Source organism: Nyctereutes procyonoides, unplaced genomic scaffold (assembly GCF_905146905.1).
Source record: "Nyctereutes procyonoides isolate TBG_1078 unplaced genomic scaffold, NYPRO_anot_genome, whole genome shotgun sequence".
NCBI lineage: Eukaryota > Metazoa > Chordata > Mammalia > Carnivora > Canidae > Nyctereutes > Nyctereutes procyonoides.
The window spans coordinates 14,753,103-14,771,450 of NW_026575125.1; the positions used below are offsets into that span (position 1 = coordinate 14,753,103).

At 38.3% G+C, this 18,348-nt stretch overlaps 1 protein-coding gene across 3 annotated transcripts in view; it reads left to right on the plus strand.

Moving 5' to 3' along the window:
- CDKL5 (cyclin dependent kinase like 5) overlaps window positions 1-18,348 on the plus strand; it is a 215,800-nt gene that overhangs the window by 165,366 nt on the left and 32,086 nt on the right. For all 3 annotated transcript variants that reach the window (XM_055338179.1, XM_055338180.1, XM_055338181.1), the window contains exons 10-12: window positions 3,129-3,209; window positions 8,947-9,098; window positions 14,254-15,220. In XM_055338179.1, coding sequence (XP_055194154.1) covers window positions 3,129-3,209; window positions 8,947-9,098; window positions 14,254-15,220 — 1,200 coding nt within the window. The remainder of the gene's footprint in view (window positions 1-3,128; window positions 3,210-8,946; window positions 9,099-14,253; window positions 15,221-18,348) is intronic.

Sequence of the window (18,348 nt, forward strand, 5' to 3'; positions counted from 1 at the left end):
GTAGTGCCTACAAGGTTGAATAGTATTCAGTGATTGAATATCTGACCTCAGGATTTTAACTGTAACTTCTGGAACATCAAGCTGGCCCTGTTGGCTTCCTGTTCTATGCCTGGTTAAAGAGACTCCATGCTGATTGCCTGAAGAGAGTGTAAACAGATGTGTAATGGTACCTAGCCTTAATAACTTGTTAATGAACCAGAGAATTAAGACGTTTGCACATGAAATAATTGGAAAGCAATATAACATCATAAAGCATGGTATATAATAAAAAACTTCATTCTTTAGTGCATTACACTGTTTTCTAAAACATCTCTCAATATGGCTGAGACCACAAGAGGGTTGAACATTCTGGAAAATTAGAAGTCATAATTGGCTGGATTCACTGGAGAAAGATTTATAGAAGATTGGAAGTTTATAATGTATATGAAGAATGAGTAGCATTTGTGTTAGGCCAAACGAAGGATCTCATTCCCTCATTTGTGTGTGGTCTGTTTTGTTCACAGACCTCCTCACTGAATAGTATTATCTATAAGATGCTGGATACCACATGACAACACTACTTATATAACCTTCAGAGAAATTGCTGCTTCCATGACACTTTGATTTTTATAAACGTTAATATTTTTACAATTTGGTCTGAAAGTGTTTGTGGTATTTTAACTAAATTAGGTTAATCTTTTTGGAGGCTTAGCAACGTCATTTGAGGGAAATGTCTTCCTTTATCATTCTGTTGGAGAATATCTGCGACAGATGACCAAGCATGTAGGACGTGTGAACTGGAACTTCCATGAGACACAGACTCACTGGTGACCGGTCTAATGTTGTTATTGGCATTTCGATTCAGTTGTGTAGGGATTGGAAAGTCAACAAGATGTTGCTCTATTGGTATGCTTTATTTAGAAAAAGTAGCGATTGATGTCCCATAGTCTAGGACATAGATTCTGGAGTCAGACTGCTGGGGTGCAAAGCCTGGATCCGTATTTCCTACATGAATGACTTTGGCAAGCTTCTTGTGCCTCTATTTCTTTATGTAGAAAATGCTGATAACAGAAGTACTACCTGATGGGGTTGTTGTGAAGGTTAAGTATTATCTGTAACATGCCCAGACCACTGCCTGACACATAGTAAGTGCTCACTAAAGATGTGCTCTTGTTGTGTTGTATTGTTCAAATAATTAAGAAAGAAAGAGAAGCTACTCGTTGGGATATAATTTAAACTTCCATGCTTGAGTTTTGGTTATTTGTTGAATTATCACATGAGAATGGTAGATTTCATTCAAAAGCATATAAATTAATTTTTTAAAGTTAGCTTGGTCATTTTTTATCATAATATTTTTAATACCTTTTCACTCTCTTCATTAATTTTCTTATCAATGAAATGTTACTTCTGAAGAAAGAAAGGAACATCTGGTAGCATAAGATAGACCTCATAAGCAAAATATTAACTACAACGTAGCAGTACAGAGTTGTTTATCACAGAATGACAGGTGTCTCTCTTTGGGCTGATATTTAATACTCCAACAACATCCAAAAAAACCTCCCTTGAGAGAGGTGCCTAGGTTCAGAAAGAGTGTGGGTTTGAATTATAGACCTGGGTGCAAATATTAGTTCTGCTTTTTAATTACATAACCTGCCTTGAATCAGTTACTTGAACTTTTTGATTGTCACCTTCTTCATCTCTAAAATAATAAGAAGAATTGCTACCATGCCTTGTATAGCATCGCTCTGTAATTAGTTATAGGTTTGCCTGTGTGTCTGTGTTAAGTTCATGTATTCCTTCTACTTCCTCTGTCTGGGGTGCTGTCCTACTTTTCTCTGTCACCACATTTTACTTATCTTTTAAAACCTAGTTCAAATATTATCTGTGGATTCTTTTTTTCTCCAGCTGCAAACTGCCTTGGTCTCTCCCTTCTCCAACCTTCAAGTAGAATTTTTGACTGTACACTTCAGTGCTGATTGCTGTCCTAGCCAACTGTGGCAAGTTGCATCTTCAGTGCAAGGTTTAGTTCTGACCCATATGCTGTATCTCTGGCCATCCCTAGCACAGTGTGCAGATAATGTCATAATCATGACTTAAGGGCCTTGTTTGAAAATTTTCCTCCATAACTAGTCCTCCCATCCACGTATTTAACACGTTTAAGGATTCTAGTACTTTGAAATACTCTTATGTTGGTATAAAGAAAATAACGTATTAAAAGCAAAAGAGCCTTCCTATTGCGAGGGAGTACATGGCATCGGGCTCTAATACTTATTCATCTACTTAGATGTTGCAAAATGTGAGGTGGTAGAAAGGACAGAGCACCTAAATAAATTTGATCTCCTCCCCTCATTTTATTTAAAAAGGCATTTATTAATTTAGGAGACTGTTTGTCTTCTGTTCCAACTTATATAAAGCAAGGAATTGAAAGTAGGTCATTAAAAGAGTATTTTAAAAGCAATGATAGGGGCATCTGGGTGGCTCAGTGGTTGAGTGTCTGCCTTCAGCCTGGGGCATGATCCAGGGGTCCTGGGATCGAGTTCCGCATCGGGCTCCCCACAGAGAGCCTGCTTCTCCCTCTGCCTGTGTCTCTGCCTCTCTCTGTGTCTCTCATGAATAAATAAATAAAATCTTAAAAATAAAAGCAATGCTAGAACATGTGTCTGAATTCACTGTTTCCATTTCTGTGGCCTTGTAAGTACTGGCTTCTGCCTTCTCTCTCTTTTTATTTTACTTCTCTAATTTTCAGGAGTAAATGATGTTGTAACAAAGGCTTACGAATTGTCTGTGTAAGCAGACAAATTCTGTATAAAGTATATTATAACTGAATTGTCTATATAAACATACAGTACTGTGTAAACTGTATAAATACAGTCTCAAATTTTTATAGTTAGGTTTGTTTTACATGCTTCATTGTCTGACTAGATTTAATATTCTCTTTCACCTGCACATTTTCCTGTTACTTAACACCCAATCCTTTTAATCCTTACCTCAAATACCTAGACACAAAAGTAATAGGCATAGGAAATAAATTTGACTTTGGCACTAGAGCAATAATGTCTGTTTTTTTGCTACCTTTTCCAGCACTCACAGTACATGCACATGCATCCCACTCCCCATGTGCTGACACTCCTCTCCTGTTGTTCTTACAGTTTCCAGCTGTTAACCATCCTCAGACATTGGAGAGAAGATACCTTGGAATTCTAAATAGCGTCTTACTTGACTTAATGAAGGTGGGACAAGTTGATATTGTCTGTATAAAATGTCTTTTGGTTTATGGGTTTTTTTTGTGTTTTCATGTGATCAGAGCCTGCTTTTGTAAAATACATGTATTTTGTTAATAGATGTATAGTAGTAATGGGGGACTATGTTATGTTAAAAGCATGCAATTTATTTAAAATAGCAGCAGTACCTAGTTTTATAACATTCCATGTAGATAGGGCCATAAGATACCTCAATTACATTCCTAAAATGGGTAGAATAATAACGATTTAAATATAAATAATAAATAATTTAAAAATTTATTAAGCATTGAAGAGCTGCATAGTAATAACGTTTCAAAACAAATCTTAAAACGAAAGTTGAAAGAATAGAGATTCTAATTTTTTTTTTTAAACTTGATATCAGGGATCCCTGGGTGGCGCAGCGGTTTAGCGCCTGCCTTTGGCCCAGGGCGCGATCCTGGAGACCCGGAATCGAATCCCACATCAGGCTCCCGGTGCATGGAGCCTGCTTCTCCCTCTGCCTATGTCTCTGCCTCTCTCTCTCTCTCTCTCTCTCTCTCTCTCTCTCTCTCTCTCTCATAAATAAATAAAAATTAAAAAAAAATTAAAAAAAATAAACTTGATATCAGAGGCCTCTCGTAGGATTATTTTGTAAGTGAACCTAGTTCTTCTCTTTTTCTAACTTGGCTTCTTCTCTCCCTGATGATTTGGTTCTTTCTGGCTCTTTTTTTTTTTTTTTTTTTTTTGGCCACAGCAGGATCACTGCTACTACCACACCTGAGCATGCCTCCTCATGCTCCTGCCCTCATCCAGATGGTTTTCCTGCTCTGCACTGCTTAAAACATTCTCACAGTTTTTTATTTAAGCTTTTCATCCTCATTAGGCAGACAACCTCTTAAGTGAGAACCAGTTTTTCCTGTTTCCCCAGCTTTCCTCATAGCCAGCCAGTACATAAGCTGGTGCTGGTTGTTTGATAGTAGACCTTCAAAAAATAGTTGTTAATGGATCAATTTTATTTTATGCCCATGTAGCTTATTGTTCAAAATGAGAGGAGGTTACATTATGCACAGAGTCTTTAAAGGTATACTTAGCACAGTTGGGAATTGCTGAGCAGCACTCTCAGAACGTTGCTGTGCTTTAAACTATGTTCCTGTGTGCAAATTGGTGTGGGGGTAATAGTAGGGGAGGGGACATGGCTTTTTAGAAAGAATACATACCACATAACCTTTTGTAGAGATTCACAACATTCATTAATTTATAAAGGCTTTCAGAAATCCCATAGTAAAGAAGCATTTATGTCTCGCTCAACAGTTCCCAAGTTTAATTAAATAAATACTAAATACTTTTTAAAAAATAACTCTACAGTACTAGTATTCTGAACACAGATTGAGAGGTACTGTTAAAAAGATAGCCCTCAAGGGTCTTTCGTGTTAATTAGGCATAAATTATCTCTTAAATCAGTTGGATTTCGTCAATATGTTCTTTCACACAATCAATATTTATCAGGGCTTAATGATTCAGTAACTTAAAAAATGTAAATAGGGTAAAGACAACTGAATTAAATACAATTTCATGTTTTCTGCCTTTTGTTTTTTTTTTTTAAAAGATAACTAAACTTTTTTTGGTTAAATCATTACCAAACCTAATTACCAAGTGTCATTGGTAAAATCTAGCACAGATAAAAGTACAAAGATAACTGGAATCTTTCTGTATTGTTACCAATTTGGAAATTATACAATCTAATTCCAATTTAACATATTTAGCCTCAAATTTTTTAACATTAAGTAAACATTTCAATTGAAATGTATATTTATAAGGTATGCAAATTATATATACATTTCAGTTAGTTTTTAGAATGTAAACATATTCATTTAACCACATCAAGACTGAAATCGAGAAAATTATTAACACCCTAGAAGCCTCTTTATGACCCCCTCCCTGGCTGTATACCCATGTGCCTCCCCACTCCTGGAAATCACAATTCTGAGTTCTCTCACCAAAGATTAATATTGACTTGTTATTGAATGTAGTATAAATAGAATGATTCCTTTGTCTTTCAGCTATTTTTAAAGTAAATTTGAAAAGTAAATAACCTCATTTATCCTTTCATGAAGAAATATATATCTGTGCCATTCTCTAAAACAGATTTGTTAATTTTGTCCATATATAAATATCTAAAATGGCCATCTCATCCTGCATCTGTTTATAGATATTAGCCATTTGGGGGGGGGGGGATACAAGTTACCAGAATTAACCCAATCTACAGTAATTTATATGGACTCTATTTTAGTTTTTAAAAAATGTTGTTTTTCCCCCTAAATACTGAATTTTGAAGCTATTTACTCAGTAAGTTTTATACTTTCCTCATAAAGACCTCCTCCTGTTAAGTGATTTGAAAATTAACAGCTATATTTATGAATATAAAAATAATTCTTTGTGTATATGCAGTAATTTCTATAGTTGATAATCTTAAAATAGCACTTTGATGCTAGTAGATATGTGGCTTGTGGAAAGTCATATGTACTTCTAATTTAAAATACTACTCAGGAGCCAACTTTTCTGTTTTTAACCAGTATCATACATTTGAAACCATTTTGATGTTAACTGTTTTAATTGCCAGTGAGACCAAAATCATTTTTATATACCTCCATAGTTTTCTTTATTTTCTAAAGAGGAGGAAAGAATTCAGATAATTTTAGAATTGTGTCTGAATCAACATGAATGTAAATCCACTTCCATGTAAGGAGTGGTTTGGGTTACCAGAATCATTTGACCCAAAGTGAATATTTCAGTGTATGGTAGGATCAGACTTCACATTTTCTGTGGTGCTAGGTTAAAGGTGGTTATCTAAAATTGAATCCTGGCTCACTGGGAGCAAATCTAGGTTTGTTCTCACTGTTCAGGTAGATCACAAAGAGGTTAACTGTGAGCAAAACCAATGAAAGTGACCTAGAGATGGATTTGGAAATGCTGGAATTTCAACATTCTTCCTTTCTCTGATAGAAAATGCCTTCACTGAATTTTGCTGTGCAAATATCGTCACAGCAAATTCAGTGTATTTTATTGAGTTGTGTTAGGATATGTAGGTTCATGTTTTATGTATTTGCTTAATTTGTCAATAAAAATCAATTAGTTTTAATAATGATTCACCTTTTAAAATCTTGTCCAACTACTAAAATAATATTAGAAGAAAACATTTTATTTTTTAATTTTTATTTTTTTAAAGATTTTATTTATTCATGAGAATACACACAGAGAGAGAGAGAGAGAGAGAGACAGAGACACAGGCAGAGGGAGAAGCAGGCTCCATGCAGGGAGCCCGACATGGGACTCGATCCCGGGTCTCCAGGATCAGGCCCTGGGCCCAAGGCAGGCGCTAAACCCCTGAGCCACCCAGGCTGCCCAGAAGAAAACATTTTAGTTGTTAAAACATCTACTATTTGCAACATAGAAGGGTTAGTTATTGTGATATATAAAGAACACTTAAAAATAAATTAGGACAGGTACCTGGGTGGCCCAGTCGGTTGGGCGTCCAACTCTTGATTTTGGCTCAGGGCATGATCTCAGTGTCCTGGGATCCAGCTGCGTGTCTGGCTCTGCACTCAACAGGGAGTCTGCTTGAAGATTTTCTCTCTCTCTCTCTCTCTCTCTCTCTCTCTCTCTCTCTCTCTCTTTTAAATATTTTACTTATTCACATGAGAGAGAGGGACAGAGACAGAGACACAGGCAGAGGGATAAACAGGCTCCATGTAGGGAGCCTGATGTGGGACTTGATCCTGGGACTCCAGGATCATGCCCTGGGCCAAAGGCACGTGCCAAACCACTGAGCCACCCAGGGATCCCCAAAGATTCTCTCTCTGCCTCTCCTTCTGCCCTTCCTCTCATTTTCTCTCTCCAAAATAAATAAATCTTTAAAAAGATAGATGCACAAATAGAAAAGAAGGAATGTAAGTTAAAAAAAAAAGGAATGTAAGTAACCAGTAAGCATAAAAATATTCAACTTCATTATAATCACAGATGTGAATTAAAACAGCTATGAGATACCATTTATTAAATATCTAGTTTACAAATAGTATTTTTAAAAAATGATAATGCTTGTTGTTGATGAAGGTGCAGGAAGTTGGTAGATTCTCAGTTGCTGAGAAAGGAGTATCATTTTAGACAACCTTCCTAGGGGATGATTTTCAACACATAGAAAATAATCCTTGAAAGTTTGCATAGTTAACAATCCATCTCTGGGAGTTTTTATCCAAGAAAGAGATCATGGATGTATTCAAGGATTTCAGGTGTTTAGCATAGCATTAATTATAATAGTGCAAAGCAGCAGCCATTTAAATGTGCAACAGTAGGAGACCAGTTGAATAAATTATGGTATATCCATACTACACACTTCTTTAGTCATTTAAAAACATGTTGTAAAGTTATTTGTTACAGCATTGTTCATAATAATAAAAGGAACAGCCAAAATGTTTATCATTAGGGAATTGCTAAAAACAATCTAAGGCATATCCATAGAGTTAAAGCTCTTCACCGATATGCAATGATCTCTTAAGATTTACTGTCCATTGGAAAGAAAGCTAAGTGCAGACCATTGTGTATCTGCTACTATTTGGGTAAAATAAAAGGAACAGACAGAGATAGGTACAGAGTATCTATGAAGGATGCACAAGAAAATACTGACATGGGCTTGCCTCCCAAGAAGGGGACAAGAGAAAGATGAGTGTATATTCTTTCATGTGAATATATACTTCATCCAAAATATGTTTCAAATGTTTAAATTATTTTGTAAAAAATACTTCTGATTAGTAAGTGAAAAGTTCAGGATCCAAAACTTATATGTATAATATGAGCCAAATTTTATAAAAGAAAATATGTATATACAGTATTTAAAAAAGGACTAGAAGGGCTTATTCCCAGAGGACAACAATAGTAAGATAATGCGATGATTTATTTTTTATTATTTATTTATTTTTTTTTAAAGTTTTTTTTTTAAGTTTTTTTTAATTTTTTTATTTTTTATTTTTTTTATTTATGATAGTTACACAGAGAGAGAGAGAGAGAGGCAGAGACACAGGCAGAGGGAGAAGCAGGCTCCATGCACCGGGAGCCCGACGTGGGATTCGATCCCGGGTCTCCAGGATCGCGCCCTGGGCCAAAGGCAGGCGCCAAACCGCTGCGCCACCCAGGGATCCTATTTTTTATTATTTAAAAAAAATGTAGAAGATTTTATCTATCTACTTAGAAAAAGCACAAGTGGGGAGGAGGCAGAGGGAGCAGGAGAAACAGACTCTGACTGAGCTGAACACGGAACCTAACACAGGGCTTGATCCTAGGACCTAGAGATCATGACCTGAGCCAAATTTAGACACTTTTTTTTTTTTTTTAAAGATTCTACCCATATATTCATGAGAGACACAGATATATAGAGAGAGGCAGAGACACAGCAGAGGGAGAAGCAGGCTCCATGCAGGGAGCCCGACATGGGACTCGATCCTGGGTCTCCAGGATCACACCGCTGAGCCACCTGGCCTGCCCCGAATTTAGACACTTAACTGACTAAGCCACACAGGTGCCCTGATAATGTAGTAATTTAGATAGTCCTCTTTAAAAAATTTTTTTTGGACTAAACTGCTAGATATTCTGCAATGACCATGCATTTCTTTTATAAGGAAAAGAAATAAGGTTTTTATTACAATTTAAATTTGACTTTGTATTATTCTTTCTAATCCTAACTTTGTTTCCTAAGAATTTACTGAAGTTGGACCCAGCTGACAGATACTTGACAGAACAGTGTTTGAATCACCCTACATTTCAAACCCAGAGACTTTTGGATCGCTCCCCTTCAAGGTCAGCAAAAAGAAAACCTTACCATGTGGAAAGCAGCACTTTGTCTAATAGGTAAATATTCCCTTTTAAGGAAATACAGATGCAGTGTTGGTCTTACAAGTAGGTGGAGGAGGTGGCTGCTTAAATGATGCAATTAGAGAAAAGAAGGAAAGCCCTCTTTATTCAAAAATATCTTCCTTATGCTTATTACATGATTCAGAACCACAATTAAAGAGTTGTGTGGGTCTTAAAGACTTACTTATCTTTAACAAGTATATTATGGAAACCTATGCATTTCCTGAGAAAGGTAGCATAGGTTAGCAACTAAGGGGTTTTCTAGCCTTATGAACTTAGAAGATTCTGTATAAATGGGATGCAGGTGTGATACTTAGAGGCAAAAGTGTGGGTGAGGGCAAGGAGATTTCTGGAGAGAGAAGAGAATACCAAACACAAATGGGTAGGAGGGCACCTGGGACAATCTTTGCAACCGAACCAAGTAGGTTTGGTTCTATTAGAAGGCTCTTGTGTTTTTGTTGTTCTTTTAATCATTGAGTTGAGAAGTTATTTTTTCATTAGAATATGGAAATAGTAAAGTCAGTTTGGTAGATAGTGATTAAAATTGCTGCTTTTTAAAAATTTTTAACGTAATCTTTAAAAAAAAAAAAACTCTATTTCTGGGATGGGGGGCTGTCTTCCCTCCTCTACCAAGAAGCTGGTCTTATCTGGTATTGCTCAGACTCTGGAAGTAGTGAGTAGTTTTGTTCATCTACTATTAAAAGAAAAACAAAATATGATAATTCTTAATATGAAGCTTTTTGAATATAAATTTTTTCTCCTTTCACTGAAATTTTCTCTGCATGTAGAATAATTATTCTTAATCTATTAGAAATTTGAAAGCCCAAGACCTGGTACTTTTCCGAGACCTGTGAACATATTCATAAATTGGCAATAATCACTCATCCTATGTTTTCTCTGCTTAACTGTGATGGTGTGATTATTTTTTTACAACTCTTTACTCTCTGTTAAATGATTGGTTTTGGTTTTTGTTTCCCTCACATCTTATAAGATGTGGCCTTTAAGAAAGACAAGGCTTTCTTACCTGGATTGTTTTATTTGTTTTGGAGGTCATTTTGTCTCTTACTTTTTTTTTTTTTTCAAGGCCTGTGAACAGATTCAAATTCTGTTTAACCAAGTTTGTATTTACTTTGTTGTTTGTTTCCATGAGATTTTAATACACTAAAGAATAATAGTCATCATTTAGCTACTCTTTTCCATTTAAGAAGTTCATATTATGCCTTTGTCTTATCTGGGATCACTCGTAGTTCTAGTTTGGGTACTTTTGTCTCTCTTCTACCTTAATTATCACTTGACTCCTCTAGCTTACATTTGCAAAGAAGAAAGATCCCAAGGATATAAAGTTCAGTAGACTGATGATAAGTTTTTGCTTTCTGCTATAGTGATTAGTGGTATAACCCATACCATGAAAGGGGACCTATGTATTTGTCCTCTAATGACATCACTTGAGAGATCCCAGTGGGGATCTGAGGCTCTCCTTGGGAACTCTCTTTAGGACTATTCTATCAAGGAGGATAAGTGTGGTGAGGAGGATATGTGTGGTGATGAGTTGATATGGGTCTTCTAGGAGTCCACCCAAATCTTCTTTTAAAGTAGACGAGAATAGAAATTATAAGTAAATAAAATCTGTGGAAGAATTTGTTTTTAGGTCTTTACACTGTGTGGAATTTTACAAGAAAAAGTCCTGAGTAGTTTCTCTAGGAATGATCTCAGCTCAGTTTACATGTATGTGGAACTGTCCTTTTCTCTACATTGTCTATGGTTCACATTTCCTCTGTGGAATCCCTTCTTGTTGGGGACACTAATTCTACACAGACTGTGGCTAACTTGGACTTCCCAGCACTACTGTAGAGGTGTTCACAGCATCATAGCACATTGGCTGCCACTTAAACACTCAGCTGCCTCGTCCCTGAGACACATTCACACAGCTTGTAGCTGTTGTCCACGTTCACATCTCTGTAGAAGAGGCAGTGGACTCTTGCATTACCTTGCCCCTTCCTAGGTCTCTGTCAGACTATGCTGAGGTTCTCCTGACCTTGGATATGGTGGGATGGTGTTTCAGCCTGCCCTGCCCTCTCACCAATTCTGCTTTGCCATCCTTCTCCATAAAAGTATAGCTTTGCATCTTTGATGTTTACTTTGAAAAGTTATTTTAACTAAAGAGATAGTCTGTTCTGCCAGCCATTTCAGAAGGGTTTATATATAAAATCCTCTTAAATGCTTGGCAGTTTAACACAGATTCCTTATAGTTGTGTGCCAAAGAGATCTATGGAATTTTCAGAGCAGTTTTTTTTTATTGTTGTGCTTTGGCAGAACTCCAATTTGAAGACAATTTGATGCCCTTTCTACTTAAGAATTATGTGCAAAGCTCAATGGCTTCAAATTAATACTAAGAAGCTTTCAGAATAGCAGTTTAGGCTCTTTGTACTTTTATAGAAACCTGACTCTTTGATAAATGTTTCTACCTTAACGTTATAGCCTCCGTTGTCACATTAGAAATTGTATCTTATGTTGCTATGAATATGTTCTTCCTAACATGTAGGTTTGTGCTCTACTTTGAGATAAGTGTTTTCCAACAGTTTCAAAAGCTCTAGCAGCTGGCCTCAATCTTCTCTATCCTTTTCTGATTTTCTTTGGAGCTTCAGGCATTACACAATATCTGCATGTGCTATCTCCGCTATTACCTTCTCTAGACCTGAAGGAGAAAGGGAGGAAGTGGGAATATGAGAGCCCAGGGGAATCAGGCAGGAGGATCCACCCCATGAGAGCTGTAATCTGGACAGGCACAGCTATGATCTGAGTTAGGGTGCTGATGCTGGGGAGGAGTAGGAGAGACCGCCCCCAGCCCTTTGCACTGCTAAACCCAACTAAGAGTTAGGTGGCAAGGGATCTGGGTGATGCAGTGTGCACCATTAAGCTCCTGAGGCCCTGAATGGGGCAGAGCGAAATGGAGAACAGGTAGGGAGTTGGGTAAATAGAAGATAACCAGCACACTTAGATCTACTTATGGATTAGACTATTTGCATATTATTGTTTGGGTTTTTGAAAAGTTGCTAAGATATTTTAGTTACAGAGATAAAAGTTGACAAAGGACTCTGATGGTTTAAAACCTGATACCTTTAGGGTACCTGGCTGGTTCAGTCATTAAGCCTCTGGCTCTTGATTTTGGCTCAGGTCTTAATCTCAGGTCTTGGGATCGAACCCGCTCTGCCCTCAGCATGGAATCTGCTTTAAGATCCTCTCCCTCTGCCCCCTCTTCACCACCGTGTCACCAACGTGCTCTCTCTCTTTAAAAAAAAGCCAACCTGATACCTTAGGATATGATGACTGCTTTATGTTGATCTGGAGATAGTCAGTTGGCATCATTTAGCAGAAGGTGAAACTTTAGTTTCTTTTTTATTTTTAAAGTTTTTTTAATTATTCATTTAGGGAGTGTAAGGTGATGGGGGGAGGGCAGAGGAAGAGGAAGAGAGGCAGATTCCCTGCTGAGTGCAGAGTCCCATGTGGGGCTCAATCTCAGGACCCTGAGGTCATGACCATATGCAAAATCAAGAGTCCCACACTTAACTGAGCCACCCAGGTACCCCAAAATTCTTGTTTCTTTGTAATTTCTTTCTAGGTCTAGGACCTGCTGTTTATTTAGTTAGCTCATATTATTAAAGCACCTTATTTGATGCTGCAATTCTTGTGACTGAATTAGGAGAGATCAGTGAATGCATTTAGGAGATGAGGTCTTCCACAACTGTTACAGGCTTTCTTGATATCAGATACTTTTTTTTTTTAAAAAACACGGTAGGAGGATGGGAAAAGAGCCCTTACTTTTGATGCCTGAGTGGTAGATTTTCAGGGAAAATGGAAAGGCATAGTTTCACAGATTACCATTATATAGACAAAAAAATGTGACTTTTCTTTCAATTAGTTTGTGATGGGAACAAAACTCTCCCATGTCAAACCATCTTTAGCAAAAGCAATATTTGCAGCAGCATTTTTGGAATGCATAGTAAAAGAGAGTTGTGTACATTATTTTTCATTTAAAAACATTCTCCTATCTCAGACTATGCTTCTTTAAATAGTTGCAGTAGAAGAAACTGACCTTGCTGTGAGGTCAGTTTCAGCTTTCCAATAGAGGACAAGGTTTTCCTCTGGATTTATATTTTGTATTTTAAGCCAAGAAGGAAATGAAGCTTTAAATCCTAAAGAAAGCCTCAGTCAGTTTGGAATAATGACGTGTGAGATGATGAAGAGAATAAATTGTGTCTTCTGGAGAGAAATTAACTCTCTAGATCCCTGTGATTTCAGTTAAAGACTGAAACATTCCTGTTTAGTGTATATGGAGGTATCTGAAGTGCCCTAAAAGTATTGCCACCTCTCTAAAACATAAACCTTAATCATGATGTTTTCCAACAGAGTTTACATTTCATTTTAGAGTGTCATTTTCTTTTATTGAGTATATTGCAAGAACTCTGATTCTTTGATGATATAAACTAAAGACAAAAGACAGTACTGGTGTATGTGCTGTGAGTATGTATCTCTGAAGCAGGCAGTGAGTTTTACAAATAAAAGAGAAGTTCAAGGAACATCATGACCTTCAAGTCTAAATGTTGCCTCTGACATTCAAAGAATTATAAAGAGTTTGTTATAGCTTAGCTCTCTTATCAGATATTCCTAACAAACACTCATGTGAGCACCAGCACGCAAAAACTTATTTTCCCAGATTATTAGTTAGAACCGATGTTGGCTACAAGTTAGTTGAACATTTAAGGATGTCAAAATTGTTTCATCAGGACCAGTGCTTTATTACAGAGTGACATGATCTAAGCAGCTTATTTCCATGGTTACTTGTTATTTGTTGGCATATGAGTTAATGTTTTTAGTCTTTGAGGTATTTTAGGAGTGTGTGCATGTGTATATATATTTTTAAGATTTTATTTATTTATTAGAGCAAGCACAAGCAGGGGGAGTGGCAGGCAGAGGGAGAAGGAGAAGCAGACTCCCTGCTGAACTGGGAGCCCAACATAGGATCATGACCAGAGCTGAAGGCAGACACTTAACTGATTGAACCACTCAAGCGCACCCCCCCCCACTTTTTAAATGATACTTTTTGTGTCTGCTATTGAAGGAAACTAATATACTTCTTTTGTTTTTAACATAGAAACCAAGCCAGCAAAAGTACTGCTTTGCAGTCACACCACAGATCCAACAGCAAGGACATCCAGAACCTAAGTGTGGGTCTGCCTCGGGCTGACGAAGGTCTGCCTGCCAACGAAAGCTTCCTAAATGGAAATCTTGCTGGAGCTACTCTTAGTCCCATGCACACCAAAACCTACCAAGCAAGCAGCCAACCTGGGTCTACCAGCAAAGATCTAACCAACAATAACATACCGCATCTTCTCAGCCCAAAAGAAGCCAAGTCAAAGACAGAGTTTGATTTTAATATTGACCCAAAGCCTTCCGAAGGCCCAGGCACAAAGTACCTCAAGTCAAGCAGCAGATCTCAGCAGAACCGGCACTCATTTATGGAAAGCTCTCAGAGCAAAGCCGGGACACTGCAGCCCACTGAGAAGCAGAGTCGGCATAGCTACATTGACACTATTCCCCAGTCCTCTAGGAGTCCCTCTTACAGGACCAAGGCCAAAAGCCACGGGGCGTTGAGTGACTCCAAGTCTGTGAGCAACCTTTCTGAAGCCAGGGCCCAAATTGCAGAACCCAATACCAGTAGGTACTTCCCATCCAGCTGCTTGGACTTGAACTCTCCTACCAGCCCAACCCCTACCAGGCACAGTGACACAAGAACTTTGCTCAGCCCCTCCGGGAGAAATAATCGAAGCGAGGGCACTCTTGACTCACGCCGAACCACAACCAGGCATTCTAAAACGATGGAGGAGTTGAAGCTGCCCGAGCACATGGACAGCAGCCATTCCCATTCTCTGTCTGCACCTCATGAATCTTTTTCTTATGGACTGGGCTATACTAGCCCCTTCTCTTCCCAGCAGCGTCCACATAGGCATTCCATGTATGTGACCCGGGACAAAGTAAGAGCCAAAGGCTTAGACGGAAGCTTGAGCGTAGGGCAAGGAATGGCGGCCAGGGCCAACAGCCTGCAGCTCCTATCACCTCAGGTACAACTTGGACCTTGACTGGATCTGTTAGCTCATCATGGGAAGGTGGTGTGGGGTGTGAATAGGATCAGTCTTTAATTTTCCCTACTATAGGAGGTTGTGCTTTTTTGATAGAATGTATTTAGGGAAGCAGTACTCAAAGGACTATCTATTAAAAAAATTAATTTAAGGTCCACTGTTGAGTATTCAGGAGAACTCAACAAAACTTATTTTTAGAAATCTGCTTCTTAAGTGTTCCTTTCTGGCATATTTTGTTGAGAAAATCCTATTTTGATTTATTATAGAATCAATCAGTTGTCTGGGTTAGTTTTTAACTTTCCCCAAATTTAGTGTGATTTGTAGAGATTTTCTCTAATCTCTCCAGACCACATTTGCTTAAATCGTACCCTTTTACTTCTACCTTATTCGATATTTTCACTGAATTGAAACATTTCTAATTTATGTAGAACCCTAGGTAAATTTAACTTCAAGCCAAAATAAATGTCAATTTACAGTCTTTTGGATTGTTTTTAAATCTCAAGGCAATGTTTTTATCTTAATGCTTCCTCCATCTTACTGATTTGTCAACCTCTAGAACTGCTGACAGTAACCTGTTTAAAAGAAGTAGCATTCCTACAACAGAACACGTTTTTTAAATTATATTTTCATGATATGAAACATTCATCTGCAGCAAAGAAGTGAGGGTAGAGAAAAGCCCTCTTTCTCAGAAAGAGAAAGCTCTGAAAAGCTCTCTTAGAAAGAGAGAAGAGTTTTGTGTAGGGAAAATACTCCTCTTTTCGAGGGTATAAAAATAGATTCATCAGCGTGTGTCAGAACTTCAGGAAATATGGATGGAATATGTAATGGGAGGTTTAGCAGGATGGGTGCTGAAGATGGGCTGGAGACTGTCAGTAATGGAGCAGTTGGTGTAGCAAAGTAGCTAAGAGCTCAGGTTGGGAAACCAGGTTGACCTAGGTTTGTGTCCCAGTTCTGTAGTCTGCTTCAAACTATGTAAATTTGTGAAAGTGATATAATCTTTTAGCCTCAGATTCCTCATCCAAGTAGTGTTGTAAGGTTTAAACATGGTGTATAAAGCACCATGCCCAGTGCTTGGCACAGAGCATCCAACACATTTTAATTGTTGCTGCTTTCTGTGATGGCGGGGGCTGTTTTCTAGATGTTTAACACTCTCTATGCTAGGTGTTCTCAGACACAGAAGAGTTTGAGGTAGGGTCCTTGCCCTTGACAAACTTATCTTATCTCAGGGAACAGTAAATTATACATGATCACAATGAAATAATTAAGAAGCAAATTACTATGGCACTGACTATAAATAGGAGTTGAGAACAGAGAAAGATCATAAATAGGAGCAGTCAGAAATGACTTTGGGAGCAACTAAAGATCTTGCTCTGAGCTAGGATGTAGAAAGAAGTTTTAGATGGCTGAAGAATGAGGATGTGTTCAGGTGTTGACTGCATGAGGCACCACAGTAGGCTCTCTTGAGAATGATGAGGAAGGTGTGGCCCCTGTCCTCTTGGCATGCGTGTTGGGGCCCAGTTACCAGGGATCAGTCATGGCTATACCGTGAGGCTGGTGCCCACACTGTGCCAGAGGCCAGTGTGCCATTGACAGAGGCACAGCATAGTCCAGGCAGGGGATATGGACAGTTCCCAGGGGAGGTGATATCTGAGAAGAGATTTCTGAGGCTTAACTAGGGGAGGAAGTGGAGTCGACCTTAGGAAAAGCTGGAAGAGAGGGCAGAAAAGAGGGGGAGGCTAGTAGAGACAGTAAATAGCATGGTGTGCTGTGGGGATTGCAACTTGTTCCACACTGCTGTAGTGAAAAATGTGAGATTTGACGTGGCTTTTGGAGTAAATCAAGCATGAGGAGAGCGGAGTATGTTCTAGACTAAGTCAGTGCTCGTGGGAAATGGTAGGTCTTAAAGACTCCTCAGATGTACAAACAACACGATGTGCGAATTGAAGAATTGAATAGAGGATAAAGGAAGCCTTCAGGCTTCTTCCCTAGGAGCTCCTTTTCAGGGTAGGACAAAGGACTTTTGAAGTCCCCTAATTCAACCTCTTCATTTCATAGATGAATGTGCGGAGGATCCAAGAAGTTAGGCGGGTTGCCCAAGTTTATCCAAATAGTCCGAGGCAGGATTGGGATTGTGGGACAATGTCTCAGTCCCTAGGCCAGCATTCTTTGTACTGTATCATGCTGACCTATTGAGGCAGAAGTGACCCTGGGCCCTTAAGCAGAGCAGTCCTCCATGAAGTTGGAGAGACTGGTACCCAGGTAAGAGGAGGAGAAATGGGAAATGTACACGTGCACAGCATGGAGGAGATGGCACATAGTGGGAGATGCCATGACTGGAGTCAGAACAGTGGTTGGAGGAGTCCCTCTAGAGAAGAGAGAACCTCTGGGGCCTAGAAAGATCTATAGAGCCTTGGCAGCTGCCCATAAACATGAGATGGAGATCAAAACTAGGTAAAGTGTGCTGGCATGCAGCATAGTGTAAATAGAGGAGATATAAGAAAAAAAAGCTATAACTTGGAGAAAGAACAAATGGACTGGTTCTCAGAGTTCCAGAAAAAAGACTGTGAACATGGTGGAGATAATCTAATTATAAGTGGTTACTGTGGGCTAAGCACAGACCCAGCTGTTACAGAATTTTAAGTCCAGTTCGGGAGGTACAGTACCAAGCTGCAAGATAGTACAAGTTTAAAGGCACAAAGATGGCAGATGGTTGACAAGTGACTAAAGCCACAAATAAATGATGGGAATCACTCTTACAAAATACTGCAGCCACCTTCGAGAAGAAGGGGACCGAACTAGCATTGTCATGTAAGAGTTTAGGTTAGATATAAATCATTTATTTTCTTAAAAACTTTGCTAGAGAGCTTTGTAAACTCTACAGGTGCTAAAATTCAAATGAGATCTTATCACAAATTAGGAAGAAGAAAGTCTACATCAGATGAAAGAATATTATTTCATAGTACATTTGGGGAGTTGAGGGAGACAAAGAATCCTATTTAAAGTTTAAATAAAATGTTTTTGATACATTGTGTAAGGCTCAAGAATAAAATTCTGTGTGTAATGTGCAGATACACAATGCAGCTAAGTCCTCCTAATGGCTTGGTAATTTT